At 41.3% G+C, this 24349-nt stretch overlaps 1 protein-coding gene across 1 annotated transcript; it reads right to left on the bottom strand.

The window, feature by feature from the left end:
• Positions 1-720: 720 nt before the first annotated feature.
• Positions 721-22870, bottom strand: Trafd1 (TRAF-type zinc finger domain containing 1). The gene is made up of 12 exons (XM_027923257.3): positions 22741-22870; positions 19688-19753; positions 12118-12253; positions 11925-11978; positions 7837-8242; positions 6719-6925; positions 6121-6197; positions 4532-4762; positions 3707-3827; positions 2458-2785; positions 1817-1889; positions 721-1549 (listed from the first exon to the last, which is right to left on the bottom strand). The coding sequence occupies exons 2-12, from the start codon at positions 19732-19734 to the stop codon at positions 1490-1492; spliced, it is 1740 nt and encodes a 579-aa protein (XP_027779058.1). The 5' UTR covers positions 19735-19753; positions 22741-22870; the 3' UTR covers positions 721-1489.
• Between the last annotated feature and the right edge of the window lie 1479 nt (positions 22871-24349).

Below are 24349 nucleotides of genomic sequence, written 5' to 3' on the forward strand. Positions count from 1 at the left end.
AACCAACCAGGGGTATAGCTCAATGGGTTCAGTATCTAGTACAAAGAAGGAAGGGAGGAAAGGAAGGAAGGAAGGAGATAGAGAAGGAAGGAAAAAAGGGAAAAGGGAGGAAAACTAGCCCACATTATATCCCTTGGTCTGGCTTCTTCCTCTTAGGATAATTCTTTTCAGAGTCATGGCTATGCCAAGAATTAGCTACACAGTCGTATATAAATTAATATTGTTACATATGTTTCATGTTACACCCATGAAATGGGGCAATTCTTTACCACCACCACCACCACCACCACCACCAGTAGGTTACTGGGAGAACAAGTGAGCTCAAAACTACCTATGGTAGGGCTGGGGATACAGCTCAGTTGGTAGAGTGCTTGCCTAGCATGCACAAGGTCCTGGATTCAATCCCTAGCACCAAAAATAAAATAAAATAAAAGACCTTTGACGCTAACGATCCTGTGTGAACCATGACGTTATGAGGGGGATGAATAATTGTAAGTCTCAACTTCTCAGGACTGGAGCTTTTGAAGAATCTGCCTTTTTCTCTTCAGTTGGAGGTAGCCCCTTATTCCTGTCATTGCCAGAGGTACAGCAAGCCTCAGTTTCCTCAAAAATGGAGATGAGAATACTACACCTTCAATGTCTGGAGCACTCTGAAAAGGAGCCCACACTGGAGCTCCATTCTCTACAGAAAGCACAGGAATATGAACCACAAGACTTAGCTGAGCTCCAAGTACAAACTTTATTTCTATTACAAGAAAGCTGATAATAATTATAATAGTAACATAAGAAGGGAAAGGGGCTCTGACACTTGGTTTTCAGAGCAAGTGTGAGACTGGGGCTTTAATCCTCATCAGGGCAGAGCCCAGTGTGGCCCTAGTGGGAACAGGAAGCCCTTAGCCCTCCCCATTAGAGGGCAGTGAGGACAAAGGAGTCACCATACCCACAAGGAGCAGAAGGCAGTGATGCCAAATGACAAAGAAGTAGCCCCTGCTCCACACACCTCCAGCTAACTCTTCCAAAGGCCTTGTTCCTAACATCCAGAAGCTGGCCTGAGCACTTCACCAGAGCTGCTCCATACACACATCAGAGGCCCAGAGTCTGGAGCAAGCAGGGGCAGTACATGGGAGAAGTTGCCCAAAAGCCCCCAACTTAGGACCCCACAGGTAAGAAAATCATTTCACTGATGGGAACCAGATTTTCAGAACCCTCTACTCCTTCCACCAGGACCACAAAGCACCAAGAAGCAGTGGTGATGGTATTTCAAAAAGTGGAGTCCTGGTGGGCTAAGAGGCCATTATCTGTATTTCAATGCTAACCCGCCCTCAAACCCCCAAACTCCCACAGCACAATCTCAAAAGACACAAAATGTCCATAACCTAGAAAAAGAATAATCTTCCCCTGCCTAAAGAGCCAGAGAGGCAGGGCCTGCACCAAGGCAAGGGCTGCTATGCATAGGTAGGAACCAAGGCGAGGGTTTCTGCAGACACCACTACTCCTCCTCCTCTTCCTCCTCTGCATCCCCAGCTCCCTGCTGCTTCGGGGGCTTTGCCTATTGAACAACACAAATGAAGAAGTTTCACACAGGAAGTGAAAGAGCATTCCTCCTCCCCAGGACCCCTGAGGATGCCCAGCTCCCACAGACGCCTCCTCAACAAAAGCCAAAGAACAGCCAGCGCTTCATTCTTTGGCTTTTCATGAAGAGGCTCCAACCTCTATACAGCCAGCCGACTCGCAGCAACTTCTCTGACTTCAAAAGCCTCACCATTCCCACCTGTGTGTGTCCTCCCTGAGTATTATGTGCTGGACCCTTAGTTACCTTTGCAGTTCTGTTGCGGTAGTTGGTAGCTGCAGGGGTGACCCGGGAACTTCTGCCACCTTCACTCCTACCACTGAAAAAATAGGATTAGAAACCAGTTCCTGATAGGCTCCTGAGTAAAGGTCCAAAAACTAAGAGTGAATAAAACAGCTGGTAGCTGAGCAAAAAAAGCAGCCTTCCACTAGCAGACCAACAAAAAAACCTCCTGGACATAGGACACAGTGGTACACACCTGCAATCCCAGTGACTCAAGAGGCTAAAGCAGGAGGATCGCAAATTCAAGGACAGCCTGTGCAATTTAGTGAGACTGTTTCAAAATAAAAAAGGGCTAGGATACAGCTCAGTAGTAGAGAGCCTCTGGGTTCAATCTCCATTACCACAAAAAAAGCATGGATATGGAATCAGATGACAATGTGGGCAAAACCGAAACTCTTCCCCATGACACTGAGGACATAATTCAGTGGTAGATAGAGTACATGCTTAGCATGCATGAGGTCCTGGATTAAATTACCTGCACATACCCCAAAAAAGACAAACTCCTCCCTCCTTTGCATGAACTGTAGTCTTACCCAGGCTGGACCACAGTGTGACTAAATCCTCTTCAGCTACTCCCAAATTCCATTCCCACGCTAGATTCTTACCTCGCTCCATATCTCCCAGAAGGCCCAACGGGGAAAGAGGACACAAGGTATTCTGGGTGGAGATTTCGAACTGAGCATGCATCAGTGTCCATGGCCCCATTCTGGCTGCTTCTATTTCGCCCTCGGATGTCCTGGCTGTCTGAGTTGTTGAGTTTCAGCACTCGAGGAGGGTTGGGCTGGCACCCAGTTGTAGGGCCTGATGTTGATTTTGATAGTCGGTTACAGGTAGTTGTAATATTATTAATGGGTCTGCTGGGGGGCAGAGGGTAGATGGGTCCTTTAGCTATTTCCTGCTTGATATCATCCATATAGCCAGAAGACAATTCTCCTAGGAAGAGAACATAGTTACACCTTTAGGAAAAAGCCTGCTCTTACCATTATTGATGGATTAAGGGCAAGAACAAAAAGATTGCAGAGAAGACAACTGATCACCCGCAAAGGCTACTGGGGCCCATGACCCCAAGAGAGAATCAAGAACACTTACTTTGTCTACTCTGCACATTAATTACCTGACTCAAATACAGCCTGCTAACCATTCGTCAACATGAACAGTTATGCAAGCAAACCTTGAATGTTTTTGGTTTTTGGTTTTTTTGGAAACAAGGATTAAACCCAGGGCTGCTTAACCACTGAGCCATGTCTCTAATCCCCCATCCTTTTTTAAATTTTTTTTTAGTTGTCAGTGGATCTTTATTGTACTTACTTATGCATAGTGCTGAGAATCAAACACTGTGCCTCACAGATGCTATGCAAGTACTCTAGCACTGAGCCACAGCCCTAGCCTCCTTTTTATTTTTATTTTGACACAAGGTCTGAGTTGCTGGGGGCCTAAGTTGCTGAGGCTGACCTTGAACTTGCAATCCTCCTGTCTCAACTTCCCATGTCACTGGGATTACAACATGAACCCTTCTAATTGTTTTTTAATTGGTTGTGAAGTGATAAGTTTCAATAAGTTTACTAGCCTAGTCATAAGGATCATAAGTAATAATAGAGTACAGAGATAGGAAATCTACAGGTTATAAGCTCTGACTCTAAGTGTGTCTCACAGCTGTCCTTAAAGCCATTACCCTATCAGTCTATACTTAGGACAGCTTAGTCTAATGTGGAACTACAGCCAGCTGTAGGAGACCTAGGAGACCCTACTGGACTTAGTAACTCAAGATCAGGTAACCCTATTAGAGCCATAGAAATGATAAGCAGGCCCAAGCCAGCAGTGGGCCTGTGGCCTGGGCCATGTCTTGGCTAATACCCTGGTGTCTGACACGCCTCCTGGGCAGCTCTGGTGAGGTCTCTTGAAGCTGGGATGGCTGTTTAGGAATCCCCTCAATCACATGGTTGTTTGCCATGGCTGGGCGTTGGTCACATTGGTCCTAAACAATAAAAGTCAGAATTAGTACCTCAGAACTGAGAGTGATGAGAAGAAAGGGAAGAACAGCTGGTTAGGTGATCAGACAACCACTAAGAAAGTGCTAGGTACTTTGTTCTTTGACAACCACTAAGAAAGTGCTAGGTATAGGAAACACACACCTGGAATGTAGCATCGATTCATATTAGCACTGTGGCACTTTCTGATCTGTGCAGGAGTAAAGGAAGAGCTGGTCTTGGGAGGCCAGAAAAGCATTTCTATACTTTGCTCCCAGTATTTATATGGGGGCTTATTTAATAGACAATCAGCAGTAACCATCTACCTCTTCATCCCAAATCATAAGACTTTCTTACTAGACCCTAACTAACCTAGAATACAAGTCCCAAATGACACCACAATGGGAAGGATCTGCCTGGTCATGGTAAGGCCCCATGACTGCTCAAATATACTCCTGGACCCTGAGTCCTCAACAAGTGATATGATGGTTTCAGTTGCTATAAGGTGGAGAAAGTCTCAAGGCTACAGGTACCGTATACCTCACATAGTCATTCATGGTGCAGGGCATGGCCAGAAGCCACAGGTGTGGATTTCTATTCAAGCTGGAATGCAATCCAAAGGCTGAAGCAGATTTTCAGTTCTGGAAGCCTCACATTTGTGTACAGAGAATCAGCATGGAGTCAGGGAAATGAGTCCATCAGGGATTCTTACCTGGTGATGGAACAGCACCTCTTCTTCCAACTGTACCCCACAGAATTCACATGGGATGATGACACTATCTTCCACAGGGGGTGAATTGCTCAGACCCATCAAAGAGTCTAACTGGTTACTTGTAGCCTGCTGCAGAAAGTTCTGGAAGATGACATCAGGATCTTCCACCCCCCTGGAAGAAGAGCTTCCAGTACTGAGCGAAGGTAAGGCACGCGAAGGGTTACAGCTTGTCTGTCATTTAAAAAACATACGTTAAAATAAAAAAATCAGAGGCTAAGGGAAAAAACTACATTCCTAAAACATTTTCTACAAGAAGTCACAACATTTTGAAAGCACTTAATAGTGAGGAGAAGGACTAATAAAAATAATAGGGGAATGCAGGTGGAACATTCACTTTACTTTTAAATATTTCTGTTGTTTTTTCCTGCTATGTTCATGTGATTATTCTTTTTAAATTAAAAGATTCAAGATTCTTCCCACTGCCATATAGTAAAAGTACGGCCCAAATATTCCTTAGCATCCTCATCAATAAATTGTCTTTCACTGCTCCCAAACCAAAACCCATAAGTATTCAAATACTGTTCTCTCCATTTAGGAGGAAGGCTTGCTCTGTCAACCAGAACACAGGGACTATTTAGCAGTCTTGAAAATGCCAGACCAAGGTACACCAAATCAGACGAAGGAAGTGTTGAGGGAAAAGGTGGTTCCTTCTAATCAGTAATCCTCAAACACATAATACTGCTCTCTAATCATGCCTAAATGGCTCAAAAACCATCAATCATTCAAAAAATATCTGAGTTCTTTCATACACAAAGTTTTGAGAAATTCTTAGAAACTAGGAGAACTCAGAAGGTGCCTAAAGGAACTTGGCAAAGTGGTACCACCAACCAGGAATCAAAAGGATCATATCACAGGATGATAGGCTATTAGAAAAGTAGGCAACAAGGGAGCTGGGGTTGTGGCTCAGTGGTAGAGCGCTTGCCTAGCATGTGTGAGGCATTGGGTTCAATTCTCAGCACCACATAGAAATAAGTGAACAAAATAAAGGCCCACCCAACATCTAAAAAAAAAAAAGAAAAGTAGGCACAGATTCTCAGGGCACACACAGGTATAACTCCTGACCTAGTCTTCAAGAGTGTCCATCAGGCTAGTTTCCTAACAGTCATGGCTGAACCAAATCTGCAAATACAGAGTCTACATTGTTGGGTATACTGAGGAGGTAAGGGCAGAAGGGCACATGCCTTCCAGGAAGAGAAAGTAATAGGCAGAAAGGATCATCAAGCCTTTCATGGAACTGAAAGGATTTCAATAAAGCTCCAATAAATCAAAATATAGCACGAAATGAAACTGGATCAAAAAATGGCCAACAGAAATATATATACCAGTCACCACCATATGGAGAGTGTGCTGGTTGGGACGAGACTGTTGGATCTGCTGGAATGAGGATTACAGTTTCTAACCTACATTAGTCATTCCACAGTAGACAAAAAAAGTTGCCACTCTTACAATAGGCACTGTATTGAAAGTTTCCTCAAGACTTCATGGGGTTCACATTTCCCCTCACAGTTCTCAAGTAGTTCCCAACACACCTGATGGTCAATCAGCAGATCCTCTGGGTAGAGCTCCTCACAAAATTCACAAGGCAACATGGTCTCATCAGCTGCACCTAAGTATCAGGCCACATGGTCAGACTCAAAAGGAACAAAAACAAACTTGATTTCAATGTTTTATTCCCCTTGTGACATTTTATTTAAAAGTCTGACTTCAGTCTGGGATACAGCTCAGTGACAGAGCACCCTTGAGTTTAATCCCCACATACATACATAAGAGCCAATGGGGATGGGGGGTGGGAGGAGGCTGGGGTTGTGGCTCAGCGGTGGAGCACTTGCTTAGCATGTGCAGGGCCCTGGGTTCGATCCTCAGCACCACATAAAAGTAAATAAATAAAAAAAGGTATTGTATACAACTACAACTAAAAAATAAATATTAAAAAAAAATAAAATAAAAAGAGCCAACAGGAACAACAAATAGCAAAAAATATACCTTAGTATTAATATTTTCAAACAGAAGAAAAAAAGTCTATTTAACATATTTAAAGATATGTTAAAAAGGGAGCTATTGTGCAGGGTGCTGTGGTGCACGCCTGTAATCCCAGCTGTGAGTACAGTGCAGAATAAGCAAACCTACCCTTCATGTCACTCAGAGAACTGGGCCCACCATGCGACTGATCTGCCTCACAAACGGCCCTCCAGAAGTCCTGTTCTGCCACAGTGGAGGCCTGGCCCTCATTTTGCAGACTTAGGGCCAACATGAAGTCCAGGTTTGCACTATCTTCACCACCCTCTTTGGGAGGCTGACGGCTTCTATTCCTTTCCTGCCTTTCTTGTTCTTCAACTAGAAAAAAAAACAGCCAGTACTCAAGACAAATTAGAGATGTTGCCATCCCTACACTCAAGTCCCTACCTAGCAAAGGGCCAAAGTTTAAAGCCATTTGGCCAACTCCACCAGTACTCCTGGCCCTCATGGGTCTCTGAACTGTAAGTCTGACACGAAACAAGGATCCATTATTATTCTAAATGTATTATTAAAAGAAATGTTACTGTGTCATAACTATGACAGGCACTGTACTAAACATTTTTGTATTACAGCAGTATGATTTAAAGTAGGGGTCAGACTGCCTGAATTTAAATCTCAGCTATACAATTTACCTACCCTCATTCCTGTAATGAGAATTAAATGAATATATGCAAAACACTCTGCTTGGGCTGGGGATATAGCTCAGTTGGTAGAGGGCTTTGCCTCTCATGTACAAGGCTCTGGGTTCAATTCCCTGCACCACACACAAAAAAAAGTTTGAGGTATGTTAGCTACTTACAGCATTGACATTATCATCACCATCATCATCTCTAACTGCAAACCAGTAAGGAAGAGCTTCTATTATTTATTTATTTATTGGGGTGGTGGGGGCGGGACAAGGAATCAAATGCAGGGGTGCTCTACAACCGAGCTACATACCCAGCCCCGTTTTCTAATTTTTAATTGAGAGGGTCTCATTAAGGCACCAAGTTTGGTCTTAAACTTATGAACTTTTTGCCTCAGCCTCCCAAGTAGCTAGGATTACAAGCATGTAACCACCTAACCTGACCTTTTATTTCCATTTTATAGGAAAGTTAGGTATTTTTCCCAGTGTTAACCAACTATAATCAGATTTCTTTAATCAAGATCTATTTGGCCCCAAAGCCCTGTTCCCATTTGCTCTGGAATTTTCATAATGTTCCAGTTTTCTAATTCCAAGCACAACTCACATAGATTATTCTGAATTGGAAAGGGGGCTGTCATATTCCTTTGGTTGGCAGTCCTATTCTGGAAAAGGTCTGATTCAAAGGCTCTCAGAGGCCTTCGGGGTAGCCTCATTGGTGGGTCCAGAGCTTCAATCTGTCTCAGGAGCTGGGATGCAATCCAGATTCCATCTTGACCCCAAGACTCATCATATGCATTAGGAGATACAGTAACTTCATTTCTCCTTTCCTCCTCCCCTCTCCCACAAATTTCAGGGTGAGACTTCAGGTCTTTCACAAGGACATTTCGTCCACAGTTGCCACACAGCTCTGTCCGGGCACCACAGTAATCTTCATGTTCCTTCAGTTTGAGAACAGAGAGTTCCAAATCACAGTGCTGGCAGACAGCAAGCCGCAGAGGGCATTCAGTCTCCTGCAACAGAGTAATAAGGCAGTTAATATGCACACCTAGGAGAGGCTGTTTTATTACAGGGCAAAGAAAGCAAAAATATATACTTTGATATCCTCTTCTGGACTGGATAGATGTAGCTCAGCATGCATAAGGTCCTAGGTTCAATCCCCAGCACAACAAAGAAAAATAATTTTTTTCTTCCAACCCTAGCTTTGCCTACTATGCTTTCTATGTATTTGATTATCACAGTTTCCCCTTTTATTCCTGCCACAGATTCTACAAAAGGAAAGAACCTCTGAGAAGGAATCTACTAAGCAACCCCAAATATAGCATCATTTTGTGCACACATAACAAAGTTAAACAAAATCATTCATTGTTCAAAAGCAAAGAACAAGAAGCAAAGCAACTCAGATATTTTACCAAAGCTCCACCAATTTCCCCTTATTATTACAATTCAGTCTAAAGTATTTAGTAATGAGGAAGACTGCGCTTTAGAAAAACACTGATTTTTAAATCTTCACATTTGTATTTGCATTGGCTTTACCTGGACCAAATCCTCCAGGAATCACCAATGACCCCCAGAGTATAAACATACTCAATAGTTGAAAAATAAAACCTTTACATTTAATGGGAAAGTCTCACTAAAGCAATAAAAACATTACAATGATACAATGGGAGCTGGGGATGTAGCTGAGTAAAGAACTTGCCTAGATGGGCCTGTAGCTCAATGGCAGAGCACTTACTTGCCTAGCATGTGTGAGGCACTGGGTTCAATCCTTAGCACCACATAAAAATGAAACAAAGGCATGCTGTCCATCTTCAATTACGAAAAAAATAACTAAAAATAAAATAAAAATTAACTTGCCTAGAATGTACAAGGCCATGAATTCAAGCTCCAGTACCAAAAAAAAAAAAAAAAATTCACATATTTTACAACCACTATATCAAAGAGCATAATTTCTTTTCAACCAAATTAAACTCAAGTTATATTCTAGATTCTACACCAGACGTTTTTAGAGATAATTTTTACATGTATTCTTTCATGCCTTTAAAATTATATTCCATGTGTTTGTACAAGTGCCTGGATTCAATCCCCAGCACCAAAAAAAAAAAAAAAAAAGAGGTAGGGGGAAGACATTGTTTTTCATGTAGCTATAATGTCTCATTCAGAATTTTTTTTTTTTTTTTTTTTTTTGTGTGTGTGTGTGTTTGAGTGGTACTGGGGATTGAACCATTGAACCCAGTGTCTTGGACATGACAGGCAAATGTTCTACCACAAACTCCCCAGGCCCTTCTCAGGAGCTGGGATGCAATCCAATTCCATTTTGACCCCAAGACTCATCATATGCATCAGGAGATACAGAAAACTTCATTTCTCCTTTCCTCCTCCCCTCTCCCACAAACTTCAGGGTGAGACTTCAGGTCTTTCACATTTTTAAAAATTTGAGATGGGGGTCTCACTAAATTTCCCAAGCTGGCCTTGAACTTGAGATCCTCCTGCCTCAGCATCCTGAGCAGTTGAGAACTGAGATTACAAGTATCCACTAGTAAGCTCAACTATAAAAAAAATTTAAAAAAAACAAAAACACATTTCATTAGTCAGGTGCAGTGGCGCACGCCTGTAATACCAGTAGCTTGGGAGGCTAAGGTAGGAGGATCCTGAGTTCAAAGCCAGCCTTAGCAACAGCGAGGCACTAAGCAACCCAGTGAGACCCTGTCTCTAAATAAAATACAAAATAGGGCTGGGGATGTGGCCCAGTGGTTGAATGTCCTTGAGTTCAATTTCCACTATCCTCCCAAAAAAACAAAAAAAATTTCACTAGAGCTGGACACGGTGGGACACACCTGGTATCCCGGCTGCTCAGGAGGCTGTGGCAAGAGGATCACGAGTTGAAAGGCAGCCACAGCAAAAGCAAGGTGCTAATCAATTCAGTGAGACCCAGTCTCTAAATAAAATACAAAATAGGTCTGGGGATGTGCCTCAGTAGATAAGTCTTAGAGTCTGATTCCTGGTACCCCACCCCCAGCCAAAAAAAAACACTCACTAGAAAAATACTAGATTAAGTTTTAATTACAAATGACAAATAATCGTTGGCCTGTGCCATATAAGTACTGTGTTAATAATCTTAAAAAGCGCCAGGAATTTAAAATAAAGTAAAATGCATTCAGGAAAAAGTTTTTTGTTTTTTTGCTTTGTACTGGGAATTGAACCCAGGAGTGCTTAACTATGGAGACCTATCACCAACCCTTTTGAGACATGGTCTGGTTAAATGGCTGATGTACCCACTAAATTGCTGAGGCTAGCTTGAACTTGCAATCCTCCTGCCTCAGCCTCCCAGGTTGCTGGGATTATAGGTATGTGCCACCATGCTCGGCAACAAAGAAGAAATTTTAAAAACACTACATAGTTAATCTCTGACCTAAAATTGTCATAGTCAGTCTTATAGACACATTAGGGAATATCCTGTATTCCTATCTTTACAATAATTGTTCTATCACCGAGGGACTTCCAGAAATAGGTGAGAGAGAAGTTAGGAGAGAGAACAGTTTATTGGAGATTATTTTACACAGCAAGCAGATGCTACAGCCAGAGAAGTTTTCATTATGTTTGTTAATGTGATCTCAATCATATCCCCAAGGCTGCTGAAGTCTAATAAAAGATCAAATGCTTAGGAAAAAAATAATAAAATTAGTGTGCAAATGTATTTGAAATGTTGTTCTCTAGACTGTAAGGTTATGAGTGGTTCTTATTTTTTTGTTGTTGTTGCTTTTGTTTGTTTGGGGGGTTTTTGGGTGCTGGGGATCAAACCCAGGGCCTTGTGCATGCAAGGAAAGCACTCTACCAACTGAGCTATATCCCCATGAGTGGTTCTTATTTTCTTGTAATACCCTCCTTTTCCCAAATTTTCTTTTTCTTTCTTTTTTTTTTTTTTTTTTTTTTTTCTTTTTTGGTACAGGGGGTTAAACTCAGGGGTATTTGATAACTAAGCTAATTCCCAGCCCTATTTTATATTTTATTTAGAGACAGGGTCTCTTGAGTTGCTTAGCACCTCACTTTTGCTGAGGCTGCCTTTGAACTTGCGATTCTTCTACCTCAACCTCCCCAGCCGCTGGGATTACAGGCATTGCCACCGCGCCCAGCCTTGATACCATGTTCTCTCACCAAATGATGAGTAATTTCTTCAGATGTAAAAAGCATGTATGTTGGGGCTGGGGTTGTGGCTCAGTGGTAGAGCGCTTGCCTAGCATGTGTGAGACAACGAGTTCAATTCTCAACAACACTTAATAAAGGTCCATCAACAACTAATTAAATATTTTTTTTAAAAAAGCATGTTATGCAAGTGATCAAGAAGTCATAATGAAATTACACCATATAAGGCAGGCTGAATAGATTATCCCACATTGGCAACACCAGGCTTAGTTTACTCAATAAGACTGCCAATAACCAAACCCCAGCAGAAATGATAAGTTTCAGTTCCAAAAGGAGAGACTCTGAAGACTAAGCAGCCAGACAGTACAACAGCCAGGCCGCCAAATCAGGCAACAGCTAGAGTTTCCAGTAATCTATAAGAGGCAGTATACATGTGAGCTGGTAGAGAACAAAGACACCATCAAACTGATTTCCATTGTGCAAGTGGCACTGTAATCTCAGTAGGACTGGCCCTATGTTCTCTCACTCCCCTCATAGTACAAGAAGACTAACCTCATGTTTCTTTAATTGTCTCTTCTCCAACTTCTTATTGCATTTGCACGTCACCTAGGATAAGAAGTAAAAATCAATAAAGTGACATAGTGACAACAGGACCACTGACATTTGTGCAATAGCAAGTATGATACAGTTATGGACAATAGCAAATACAACACATTTATAAACATTTGGGTAACTGGTAGTTTACCTGACAGTGTTCTGTAGCCATGTGAATCTCCATATCAGATTTGGGAAGTGGTTCCTTGCAGATAGGACACATACCAATGTTCCTTTGACAATGGATCTCATGGATGGTAAAGTTAAAAACAGGAATTTCTTTTTTGCTACAGAAATAGGCCAAATAAAAAGGCAAGTATTACTAACTATTCTATCTATGCTTTTCTTGCAGTGATTATCACATGAAAATCTGTTCTGTCCAATTTCTAGTCTCCATCATCTCTCTTTAGAGAATACCTAGACTACCAACTTCAAGAATTAAATCCTGAAAGCTGAATCTCTGGAGCAACATTCTGAGTTACCAGTAATGTGCATTACCTCTAAAAGCTCTCAGCCTTGGTTCCTCAAAGTCAGAGCTGATTACAACCAACAATATGAAGTCAGATGCAAAAAAAGCTGCTTTAGGCTTTTCTTTTTCCTTCTCCCCCACCCCCCAGTAATGGGGATTAAACTCAGAAGCACATTTAAAAAGGGCTACATCCCTAGGCTTTTTTTATTTTTTTTGAGACAGGGTCTTGATAAGTTGCCCTGGCTGGCCTCAAACTTGGGATCCTCCAGCCTAAGCCTCCCAAGTCACTGGAATTATAGGCCTGTGCCACCACAGCTGGCAAGCTTGGTTTTTCTAAAGCCATCCACTCCAGAATTATTTGAAAAACAAAACCAAACAACCTACCACTTATTTTCATTATCAATCTTAAGTAGTTTAATTTCATTACCTGAATGGATCAAACCAAAAAGAGTATATATCCCAGCTCTGGGATAGTCAAAGTGTAAGGGGAAATTACCTTCATTATGTCCCACATGCCTTGGAAATCTCTGCCTGGGTCAGTATAAAATACACTGTAAAACTGTACAAAAATGAAATCTAAACTGTTCCCACACTGTCTCCTCACTCACTCACTCTGTTTAATGATCCAAAAATCATATCTCTGTTGCACAGAAGACTAGAGTAAGGGATAATCCAAAGTGTAAGAGGGATACCAGTAAAGTCGAAAAGAATATACATTCCATCAAACTGCAGATGCACTATTCAAAGACATTACTTTATTCATTTAGATGTTGTCACTGGAAAAAGCCAACTATGCAGTCTAGCTAAAGACTGAATTTTTAAAAATGTACCTATTAGTATGTCACCTAGGATAAAAATTCAGAAAAATAAATACCAAACAGAATCAATATAGATAGTCATATAACACAGGAAAAAAAAAATAATTGTTTTTTGTCCTTTTAAAAACTTTCTTTGAATGGAGGCATTGCTGTTGCCCAAGCTGGATGCACCTGCCTCAGCCTCCTGAGTAGTTGGAACTAGCAACAAATCTTTAATAATCAAATTTTGCTCCTGAAGCTGAATACATGAACCCTCCACTGCATTAAGAAACAGACAGAAGGAAAACTCCTTTTATAGTTTTAATCTTCCTACATAGTCGAAGAAGTATTTCAAAGTAGAATGAATGATATGCCTCCAGTTATACTCAGTCTCTCAAACTGAAACACCCCAAAGTACCACTTCTTCTCATTCAATGGTGACACTGTCAAGTTTGGAACCCCAAGGAACTCTCATAATATGGCTGGATGGTGAAAGAAATCAACTATAAGAGATGAAAACTCAAATGAATAAACAAGGAAACTATGAACAACTTGACACATTTAACTTCCCATATTTCTCCCAAATTCCTAGTTTCTTTATTTTCTTTCTTTTTCTTTTTTTAAAGAACCACTGGTTTTAAAGTAATTTTTAACAATTTTGGGGGAGGGACTGGGGTTGTGCCTCAGTAGCAGAGCACCCCCCTCTCACATGTGAGGCACTGGGTTCGATCCTCAACACCACATAAAAGTAAATGAACAAAATAAAGATATTATGTCCATCTATAACTAATTTTTTTTCTTTTTAATTTGGAGAGGAATGCTGAGGATTTAATCCAGGGGCACTTTACCACTGAACTACATCCTCAGTCTTATTTTTTATTTTGAGACAGGTCACTAAGTTGCTGAGGGCCTTACTAATTTGCTAAGGCTAGCCTCAAACTTGGGATCTTCCTGTCTCAACCTCCTGAATAAAATTTTTTAAGAATATAAAATATACAGTGGAAGGAGAGCTATAAATCAAAGTTATCATCTTAACTGTACAGGTGGCACACACCTATAATCCCAGCTATCTGGGAGGCTAAGGCAAGAGGATTACAAATTGGAAGCCAATTTGGACAACATAATGAGAGCCTGTTGCAAAAAACAAAAACAGCGGTAACAAAACTCAAAAGTTATCTTAAACCACTGTTTTGTTGTTGTTATTGTTGTTTGTTTTTGGTATACCCAGAGCCCTTTCTGTTTTTTATTTTGAGAGAGGGTTTCATTAAGTTGGACTTAAATTTGTGATTCTCCTCCCTCAGCCTCCCTACTCATTGGGATTACAGGCTTGCACCTCTGCATCAGGCCTATTAAAATTAACAAAAAGGCAAAGTGTGGTAGTGCATGCCTGTAATCCAACAGATGGGAGGCTGAGCCAGGAGGAACCCAAGTTCAAAGCCAGCCTCAACAACTTAGGCCGTAAGCAACTCGGTGAGACCCTGTCTCTAAATAAAATATAAAAAGGGCTGAGGATGTGTCTCAGTCCCCCCCTCCACACACACACACAAAAAGATGCTATAAAACTAGTATTTGAATTCATTACTGATCTTAATATATAAACTGCTTAAAATAAGCAACCTGGAGCTAGGAATGATGGTGCACACCTGTAATTCCAGCATCTCAGGAGGCCAACCTTAGCAATTTAACAAGGCCCTATACATATAGTCATTCCCTGTCTCAAAGGAAAACAAACAACAACAACAACAACAAAAGGCTAGGGGTGTAACTGAAGGGTACAGTGCCCCAGAGTTCAATTTTCAGTACCAAAATTATACACCCTTGCCAGGCACCAAGGCAAACGACTGTAATCCCAGCATCTCTGGAGGCTAAAGCAGGAGGATGAAAGCCAGCCTCAGCAACCATAAGGTACTAAACAACTCAGTGAGACTCTGTCTCTAAATAAAATATAAAATAGAACTGCGGATGTGGCTCAGTGGTTGAGTGCCCCTAAATTCAATCCCTGGTACCCCGCAAAAAAAATTATTAAGCCACTGGGATTATAGGCATGTACCACCACAAAATTATACACGCTTTTTTCTTTTGGTACAAGGGATTCAACCCAAGGGCATTTAAACACTGACCCACATCCCCAGTCCTTTTTGTTTTTTATTAAAAAATCTGTGATGTTCCTATCTCAGCTCCCCAGTCAATGGGATTACAGGCTGGTGCCACTGGGCCCAACAAATCATAGACTTGTAAACCTAGTAATCCCACTCTTGGGTTTATGCATGAATAATTTCATTAAAGTATCATAAAATGATTTAAAAAATGAAAGTTAAAAATTTCTCAAGAAACCAAGCATGGTGGTACACACATGTAATCCCAGTGGCTTGGGAGGCTGAGGCAGGAGGATCATGAGTTCAAAGCCAGTCTCAGCAATTTAGCAAGTCCCTAAGCAACTCAGCAAGACCCTGTTTCTAAATAAAATATAAAAAAGTTCTGTGATGTGACTAACTGGTTAAGTACCCCTGGGTTCCATAGCCAGTACCCACCCCCCCACCAAAAAAAAGGTCTCAAGAAGGGAACAGCTAAATTACAAATGGTATACCAACAGAGTGAAAGCAGTGCTGTATTATCATTGCAAAGCATATATACACAAATTCCATGAAAAATTAAAATCTAGGTTCTGGAGTTGTGGCTCAGCAGTAGAGCACTCGCCTAGCACGTGGAAGGCCCTGTGTTCGATCCTCAGCACCACATAAAAATAAATAAATAAAATAAAGGTATTGTGTCCAACTAAATATATATATATATAAAATCTAGCAGGGTGCAATCTCACCTATAATACCAGCTATTTGGGAGACTTGAGGCACAGGAATTGTAAATTTGAAGCCACTCTGAGCTACTTAGCAATCCTTTCTCAAAATAAAAATAAAAATTTTAAGAAGGGCTAGGCATGTAGCTCAATAGTAGAATACTTGCCCAGCATGTGCAAGGCGCTGAGTTCTAACCCTAATACTGAGGGAGAAAAAAATTGAAGTCAGTTATTACTACTTAAGAGTAAAAAGAAGGCAGGGGTTGTAGCTCAGTGGTAGAATGCTTGCCTAGCACATGTGAGGCACTGGGTTCTATCCTCAGCACCACATAAAAATAAAATAAAGATACTGTGTGTCCACCTACAACTAAAAAATAAATTTTAAAAAAATAGAGTAAAAAGAACCTGGATTCCTTTTTCATCGTTTTAGCTCTTATCTTCTTTTAGAAGAAAAATCCAAAAAATAAATGTCTAGTTTTCATTTTGCAGGATTACTAAGAATAATTTGTTGATAAGTATTCTATATACACAAGACCACTAAAACTTTAGAAATGAAACAAAAGATTTAGAGTTGAAATCATAAGTCCCTGGGTGCAGTGGTGCACACCTGTAATCCCAGCGATTCAGGAGGCTGAGGCAGGAGGATCACAAGTTCAAATCTAGCCTCAGTCACTTAGAGAGGCCCTAAGCAACAATAGCAAGACCTTATTTCAAAATAAAGGGCTAAGGATGTGGCTCCTTAAGGATTAAGCACCCCTAGGCTAGTCTTGAGCTTGGAATCCTCCTGTCTCAGCCTCCTGAGTTCCTGGGATTATAGGCATGCACATGTGAGGCACTGGGTTCAATCCTACCACTGAGCTACAACTCCAGAACCTAGATTTTAATTTTTTATGGAATTTGTGTATATATGCTTTGCAATGATAATACAGCACTGCTTTCCACTCTGTTGGTATACCATTTGTAATTTAGCTGTTCCCTTCTAGAGATGTTTTTCTTGCGGGGCGGGGGGGGGGGGCGGCGTGGGCTATGTAACCCAGGGGTACCTAACCAGCAAGAATCAAAGCAGCTGTCAGGTAAGTCCACAGGGCATTTATTATCTACATAACTACATAGCAAACTATCTACATAGCAAACTTAAAAGATATAAATTGCTTACCTTGATAATACTGCTAAAACTCCAAGGAAGGACCAAGCCAAGTTAAAAAGTGAACTTTCATTTTAGATAGAAAAGATTTAAAAGCAAGCCAAGGCTTCTACAAAACATAAAGAATCACAAATCTATTCTTGAGTATGTACAGTCTTAGCCTTCTAACATTGACCTTTCCATTTCCTAGAACTACACCTCCCTTGGATCAAACAATATCACAAGAAAAGAGAGAACTGCAAACATCTTCAGTTACAACAAACTATTGGCTGCCTATTGGGATCTAATCACAGCTCAATATTGATGAGGACTTTGACTTTCCTTAATATAGAGATAAAGCTCTAAAGACAAATTTAAAACATGAAATTAGCTGCCAGTCGTGGTAGTGCATGCCTATAATCCCAGGAACTCAGGAGGCTGAGACAGGAGGATTCCAAGCTCAAGACTAGCCTCAGCAACATAACAAGGCCCAAAGCAATTTAATGATATCCTGTCTCAAAATAAAAAATTTTGAAAAAAGGGTTGGGGTATGATATAGCCCATTGGTAAAGTGCCCTTGGGTTTAATCCCCATTACCAAAAAAGAAAGAAATATTAAGAGTTGCTTAAAGAAAGAAATTTAAATAAGATTGCTTAGATGGGAGGGCTTTGTATAGTCTTATTCAGCCTTCCCTGATAATCTGCTTTCTTCTTTAAATAAATTGCTCAGGTTTTGAATAACCTTGTCTTCATTAGTTTCTATTAGCACACCATTCTTAAACTCCCTTAGCATAGTTATTTATATGCTGTCCTAGGATCTAGACTCCTTCAAGTGTGGATTGAAATTAAAATATAACCAATATGTGTGTTTTATTATAAAATCACAATAATTTCTTGTAATCATTTGCTTTATTGATTAATTTGAAATCAACAATTATACATATGAACTTAAACAATGCCAAAATAGTTTAATAAGCAGCAGAAAAGTGATAATGGCTAATACAAAGAAACACCTTATTAAGACTTCCTTGATCTATATAGTTAAAGAATATTACGACTAGAAGTTGCTCTAATTATATCCTAATTCTGCTGAAAGTCAGGCTGAACATAAAGAAAAAAGCAACAACAACAAAGAAAAATTTTTATCTGGCTCAAACCTTTCAATCTACAACAAGCTATTTTCCTTATTCAATATCTCCTTCTGCCACAATTTGTAAGTTAAAAAGCATAGACAGTTCTACTTTGCTTTTTGTTTTAGCATTCAGTACGAGCAGTTGTGTATCATCAAAAAAAAATCAAGGTAAGTTCTTGAGAAATCCCCACCAGGAACCAGCTCAGAAACCAGATGATGCCTAGGTTTCATTTCAGGAGGAAAGAGTTTCTCTTTCTTATCACTATGGGCATTAAAAACACAATTGAAGACTTAACATTCAAAATTAAGCCAGACCTTCACTAACAGCTGTGGAATCATGAAATGAAAATGATTAAGGTTGGACTTCCTACCCTATTTTTTTAAGCAGCAAAACTTTTATAAAAAGAGTTAAGGGCTGGGATTGTGGCTCAGTGATAGAGTGCTTGCCTAGCACCTGCAAGGCTCTGGGATTCAACCCTCAGCACCACATAAATAAATAAATAAATTCATAGATAAATAAATAAATAAAAGTATTGTGTCCAACGACAACTTAAAAATAAATATTAAAAAAAAAAAGAGTTAAGTCTGAGCTGTTCTGGTTGAACTGTTGTCACTCAATGTACAGCAAGTTTCAAGTACTTAAAACCTTGCTCCTAATCAACTCGAGAAAGTTACTAGAGTGACTCAAGAAATCCTGGCATCATACTTTGAAACACACTAATCTACTCCAAATATTTTATTTACATAATCTTTTTTTTTGTGGGGGAGGGTACCAGGGACTGAACCTAGGGGCCCTTAACCATTGAGCCATATCCCCAGCCCTTTTTATTTTTTGAGACAGAATCTCACTAAATTGCCTAGGGCCTTGCTTAGTTGCTGTGACCCTCCTGCCTTAGCCACTGGAGCTGCTGGGATTACAGGCATGCACCACCACACCCACTATATAATATTTTTCAGACATACAAAAAATAAGTTCTCAGCCAGGCATGGTACATGCCTGTAATGCTAAGTTAGGGAGATTGAGGCAGGAAGATGACAAGTTCAAAGCCATCAAGTTCAGTCAGCCTCAGCAACTTGGCGAGGCCCTGAACAATTTAGTGAGACCCTGTCTCAAAATAAAATATTTTTTAAAAGGGTTGGGGATGAGGTTCAGTGGTTGAGCACCTCTGGGTTCAATCCCTGGTATGGGGGGGGGGGGGAGGTGGGGCTGGGGATCTAGGGATGTAGCTCAGTGGTAAAGTGCCCCTTTGTTAAATCACCAGTAGAAAAAAAAGAAAGCTCTGATCCCATTTTACTTGCACAGTATACCATACCAACTCCAATTTTAACCTACCAATAAATAAGCCAATTTTTATAGAAGCTGGTTTGTCCTCATTTCAATAACATTTTTTAGATTTAAACTCTTACCAGTTGTCACATAGTCGAGTATCCTGGTCATCCAGAAATTCAGCCATCTTTAGCTCTTCCTGAAAACTACAAAGTAAAAAAATATGAACTTTCTATTTCATTTCTGCTTTAAGGATGACATGCAAAATAAATAAAAACTAAGCTAGCATAAAGAAAATAGGATCAAAACCAGTGCATTGAGGCATTCTGATACCAAACACCCTTGGGATTTTTCTTTTTATTTTTTTTAAATTTTCAATTTACAATAATTTGAGCTACAAAAACAGCTGCAATAAAACAGTATGAAAAACTCCCTTAGGCACCTCTCCCAATTTCCCCAAAAGTTAACATCACAAATGACCATTGTAAAATTCTCAGATATAGAGCTGGGTGCAGTAGCGCAAGCCTATAATACCCAGTGGCTCGGGAAGCTGAGGAAGGAGGATTTAGAGTTCAAAGACAGCCTTGGCAAAGCAAGACGCTAAGCAAAAAAAAATACAAAATACAAAATAGGGCTAGAGATGTGGCCGCCCCTGGGTTCAATCCCCAGTACCCTCCCCCCAAAATAATTTTTCTCAGATATAGAAAATTAACTCTAAGGATACTAGTAACTAATCTATTGATCTTTTTCAAATTACAACACAACTACCAATGCCCCTTTTCTGGCTCAGTATGCATAATGCATTTAGTTGTTGTTATTTCTCCTTAGTCTTTTTTGATCCTCGATGCTACTACAGTTTTAAAGATCTTTCATTACCTTGTTCAACTAATTACTAACAGTTACCAGTTACTGCTTAATTATCTTGTAGGAAGTCGTTCAGTTTTGGTTTGACTGATTTTTCTTTTCAGGATTAAATGCATTTTTGGCAAAATACCATATAAGTGACATTATGTTCATCTTGGTGCATTATATCAGAAGACACATGATGTCAACAGCTGTATTATTATTGGTGACGTTAACTCTGAGCATTTAGTTGAGAGGGTGTGTGCCAGGTTTCTTCACTATAAAATTTTTCCTTCTTCTTAAACAAGATGTCAATTAAGAAAGCAAAGAGCTGTCAACTTTACTACCAATATTTATGTTGTATTATTCCTTTCCATGATACACACAAAAAAAAATGGTCTTAAATACTAACCTTTAATAAGGCTCCCCAACAGGTTTGGCATTATCAAACTCAGTTTTAAAAACATTTTTTGTTGTTGTTACAACATGTTACAACCCACTGTGCCCTGGCACTAAGAATATATTACAAGTTAAAAAAAAAAAAAAAAAAATATATATATATATATATATATATATATATATATATATATATATATAAATAAGGCTGGGGATATGGCTCAAGCGGTAACGTGCTCGCACGGCATGCAGAGAGCGCTGGGTTCGATCCTCAGCACCACATAAAAATGAAAAAGATGTTGTGTCCACCAAAAACTGAAAAATAAATATTTAAAAATTCTCTCTCTCTCTTTAAAAAAAAAATATAGCATCTGACTTAGAACAATTTAGTGACCAATAAAAACAATAAACAACAACAAAAAATAAACCTAACTTAAGGTGAGTATCTTAAGGAAAAGTACATAGGCAAAAAGGAAAAGGGTGTCTGTGGGGTGTGGCAGTGCATGCCTGTAATCCCAGCAGCTGGGGAGATTAAGACAGGAGAACTGAGAGTTCAAAGCCAGCCTCAGCAATTTAGCCAGGCCCTAAGAAACTTGGGGAGACACAGTCTCAAAAAATAACAAGGGGTGGCATATGCTCAGTGGTTAAGCGCCCCTGAGTTCAATGTTCCAGGGAGATGACTTTTAAACTAAGACCTGAAGTGCAAAGAGCCAGCCAGGCATAGACAAACAAAGGGATAGAATGGAAATAGGGGAAAACCCCTCCAGTCACTGGGAAGAGCAAAAGGCCTGAGGAAATGAAAGAGAAAGTAAACGGAGATCTGGAAAACTTGAAAAAAGGGGATGACTTGAGAAGGCCTTATTATATAGCACAGAAAGGACACTGGGTTATATTCCAAGAACGATGATAAATCACTGAGGGTTTTTAACTAGGCAAGGACCCGATTCAAGCCATCCACTCCCATATGAAATGTCAACCAGGGACAGGCAGCACACAAGCACAAAAACAAAGTTTGTCCCTTGAAAGGGAAAGTCTGACAACTTTTTTCTCGGGGCTGCCTGATTGATTCTAGGTGTAGTCTATTCTAGTCCACTAAATGGCCACTCTCGCCTACGACGAAGGAACTGCCCAGTTTTCTAGCTGCAAGGGGACTGGAAGTGACCACAGGCAAGTGGTCACTTCCACAGCCCCTCCAGACCCCCGTGTCTTCAGCCTATCTGGGCCTCAAATGCCTACGACAGACGATGACGGTAGCTCGAGGGTCTTCTTGAGGAGTAAAAAGGCACAGAAAAAGCCTTCAACCTCAGGAGAGAGGGTCATCCCTCGGGTTTCCAGAGCGGCCACCGCGGGCTCAGGGAGGGGAGAGGCGGCAGCCCCGTAAGTAAATATCAGTTGACATTCACCCTGCGTGCATTCGCTGCCCGACGCTCACACCAACCACCCTCCATCCTGACCCCAATCCTGGCAGGTGAAAGTCATCATCCCATTTCAGAGAAGCGGAAAGCGGAAGTCCGAAGGCAGTTACCCGCCGCGTAGCGGGTCGGAGCGGGGGCTCGAACCCGGGTCGCTCGGCCCAGGGGCCTCACTGGGCCTCCCGCGACCCCGGACGCCAGCGGCTCGAGGCTCGGGCACCAAGCCCAGGCCGGCGCCGGGCCCAGCTCCGCCCCGGGCGCGGCGGCCACGGCGGCGAGGCGGACGACGCCCGCTACTCGGCGCCCCCGGCCCAGGCCGCCAAGGGGGCGGCGCCGCCCGGGGCTGCCAAGGCTCCGCGTCCCCGAGGAGAAAGCGAGGCCTCCTTTCACGTTCTGAGGAGACGACGACGCCCCGCCACCTTCCCGCAGCCGCCACCCCGGCCTAGCGGCCCCTCGCCCACAAGCCCCTTCCTCAGACAACGGACTCCGGCCGCAAAGGAGACCGCGGGAGCGCCGCAAGCGCGGCCGCCGCTTCGCTTCACCTGGGAGGAGTACAGGAAAGTCGAGCTGTCGAGACAGCCACAGACTCGGAGCCACCTCACTCAGTCCAAGCACTGAACAACGGCCCCGAGAGCTGCCTCTGCGCCCCCGACCGCCGCAGAATAGCGCGCTCATTGGCCAGGGGCGGCGCTGGATCCAGGCCCATTGGATAACATCGTTGTCGCTCTCAGGGGCCCGCCCTCCGAGCTCCGATTGGCTCCTTAGTGCTCTGTGGGGGCGTGTCCTAGAAATCCCAGCCCCTGCACATCTGGAATGGGAGGCTGAGCTGAGCTGTGAACCTGAAGCTGGATCTAGCAACTGCTGCTGACACAGATTCATGTTTGCATGAATAATACTGTGCAAGCATTACTAACATGCCTAATATATTAAAATAATTAATGACATTTGTTCTCTTGTCATGAGCCATTAATACTTATTAGTCATTCTTGTTGTCGTTATAATACCCTTGTACAAGATTTGTGAAAGATCCAGGACCATATTTAAGCACTTTGCTTTTTGCAGTGGAAGAATAAACGTCTGAGATGCAGGTTTGAGAGCCAGTTTTTCTGCTTGCAGCCGAAATGGATTCTCTGAGCTCCTCTTCCCTCCAGAGTAAGATAATTATTTCATAACTGAGCCTGTAATACAAACAACATAGCTATTCAGAATTTCGGTTATATTGAAGATTACAATTGCAAAATGTTCGTAAGATAGTCCTAAGCAGGAAAATCAGGTTATGAAGCAATACTTATAACAAGGTAGACTAGTTAGTTTAAATATACCGTATTAGAGGGGGTGTAGGTCAGCGGAAGAACACTTGTCTAAGCACATTCAAGACTCTGGGTTGGATCCCTAGTACCAGTAAAAAAAAAAAAAAAAAAAAAAAAAAAGAAAGAAAGAAAAAGAAATACCATAAATATTCAGTATATTCCATGTAATTTCAAACATTTCAAGGGAAAAAAAAAAAAAAGCAAGGCACGGTGGCTCACGCCTGCGATTCCAGCAACTGAGGAGACTGAGGCTAGAGAATCGTAAATTCTCAACAATTTAGCCAGAACTTGTATCAAAATTTAAAAAGGGGGTGAGGGGAGTAGGGATGGTAGCTCAGTGATAAAGTGCCCCTGCTGTCAATCCCTATTATAGCAATAAATAAATAAGCAAATAAGTAAGTAATAAATAAATAAATAAGTCAAAACAGGCAAAGCTGTTGCCGAAAGCTCCCTCCTTGTTTCCTATGCCAATCCAATAACAGGCTTTGAGAAAAAGGAAAAATCAGGTTTATTGCTTTGCTAGCAAAAGAGATACACAGGGGACTCCTACCCCAAAGGTTGTGATTCTGCCCATCAGCAGGAACTGGGGGGCTTTTAAAAAAGTATTTTTTAAGTGGTCAATGGACCTTTATTTTATTTATTTACATGTCGAGCTAAGGATTGAACCCAGGGCCTCACACTTACTAGGTAAACTCTCTACTGCTGAGTCACAGCCCCAGCCCCAGGGGGCCTTTTAAAGAGGTGACTCACCAGCTACATTCCACTTGTTCTCTGTTCTCTAGTCATTTCTGACCTCTTCTGTATCATCCCCAAAGTCTGGATTACTTTGTTTCTATGGTGG

The sequence above is a fragment of the Marmota flaviventris genome, chromosome 1 (assembly GCF_047511675.1).
Source record: "Marmota flaviventris isolate mMarFla1 chromosome 1, mMarFla1.hap1, whole genome shotgun sequence".
NCBI lineage: Eukaryota > Metazoa > Chordata > Mammalia > Rodentia > Sciuridae > Marmota > Marmota flaviventris.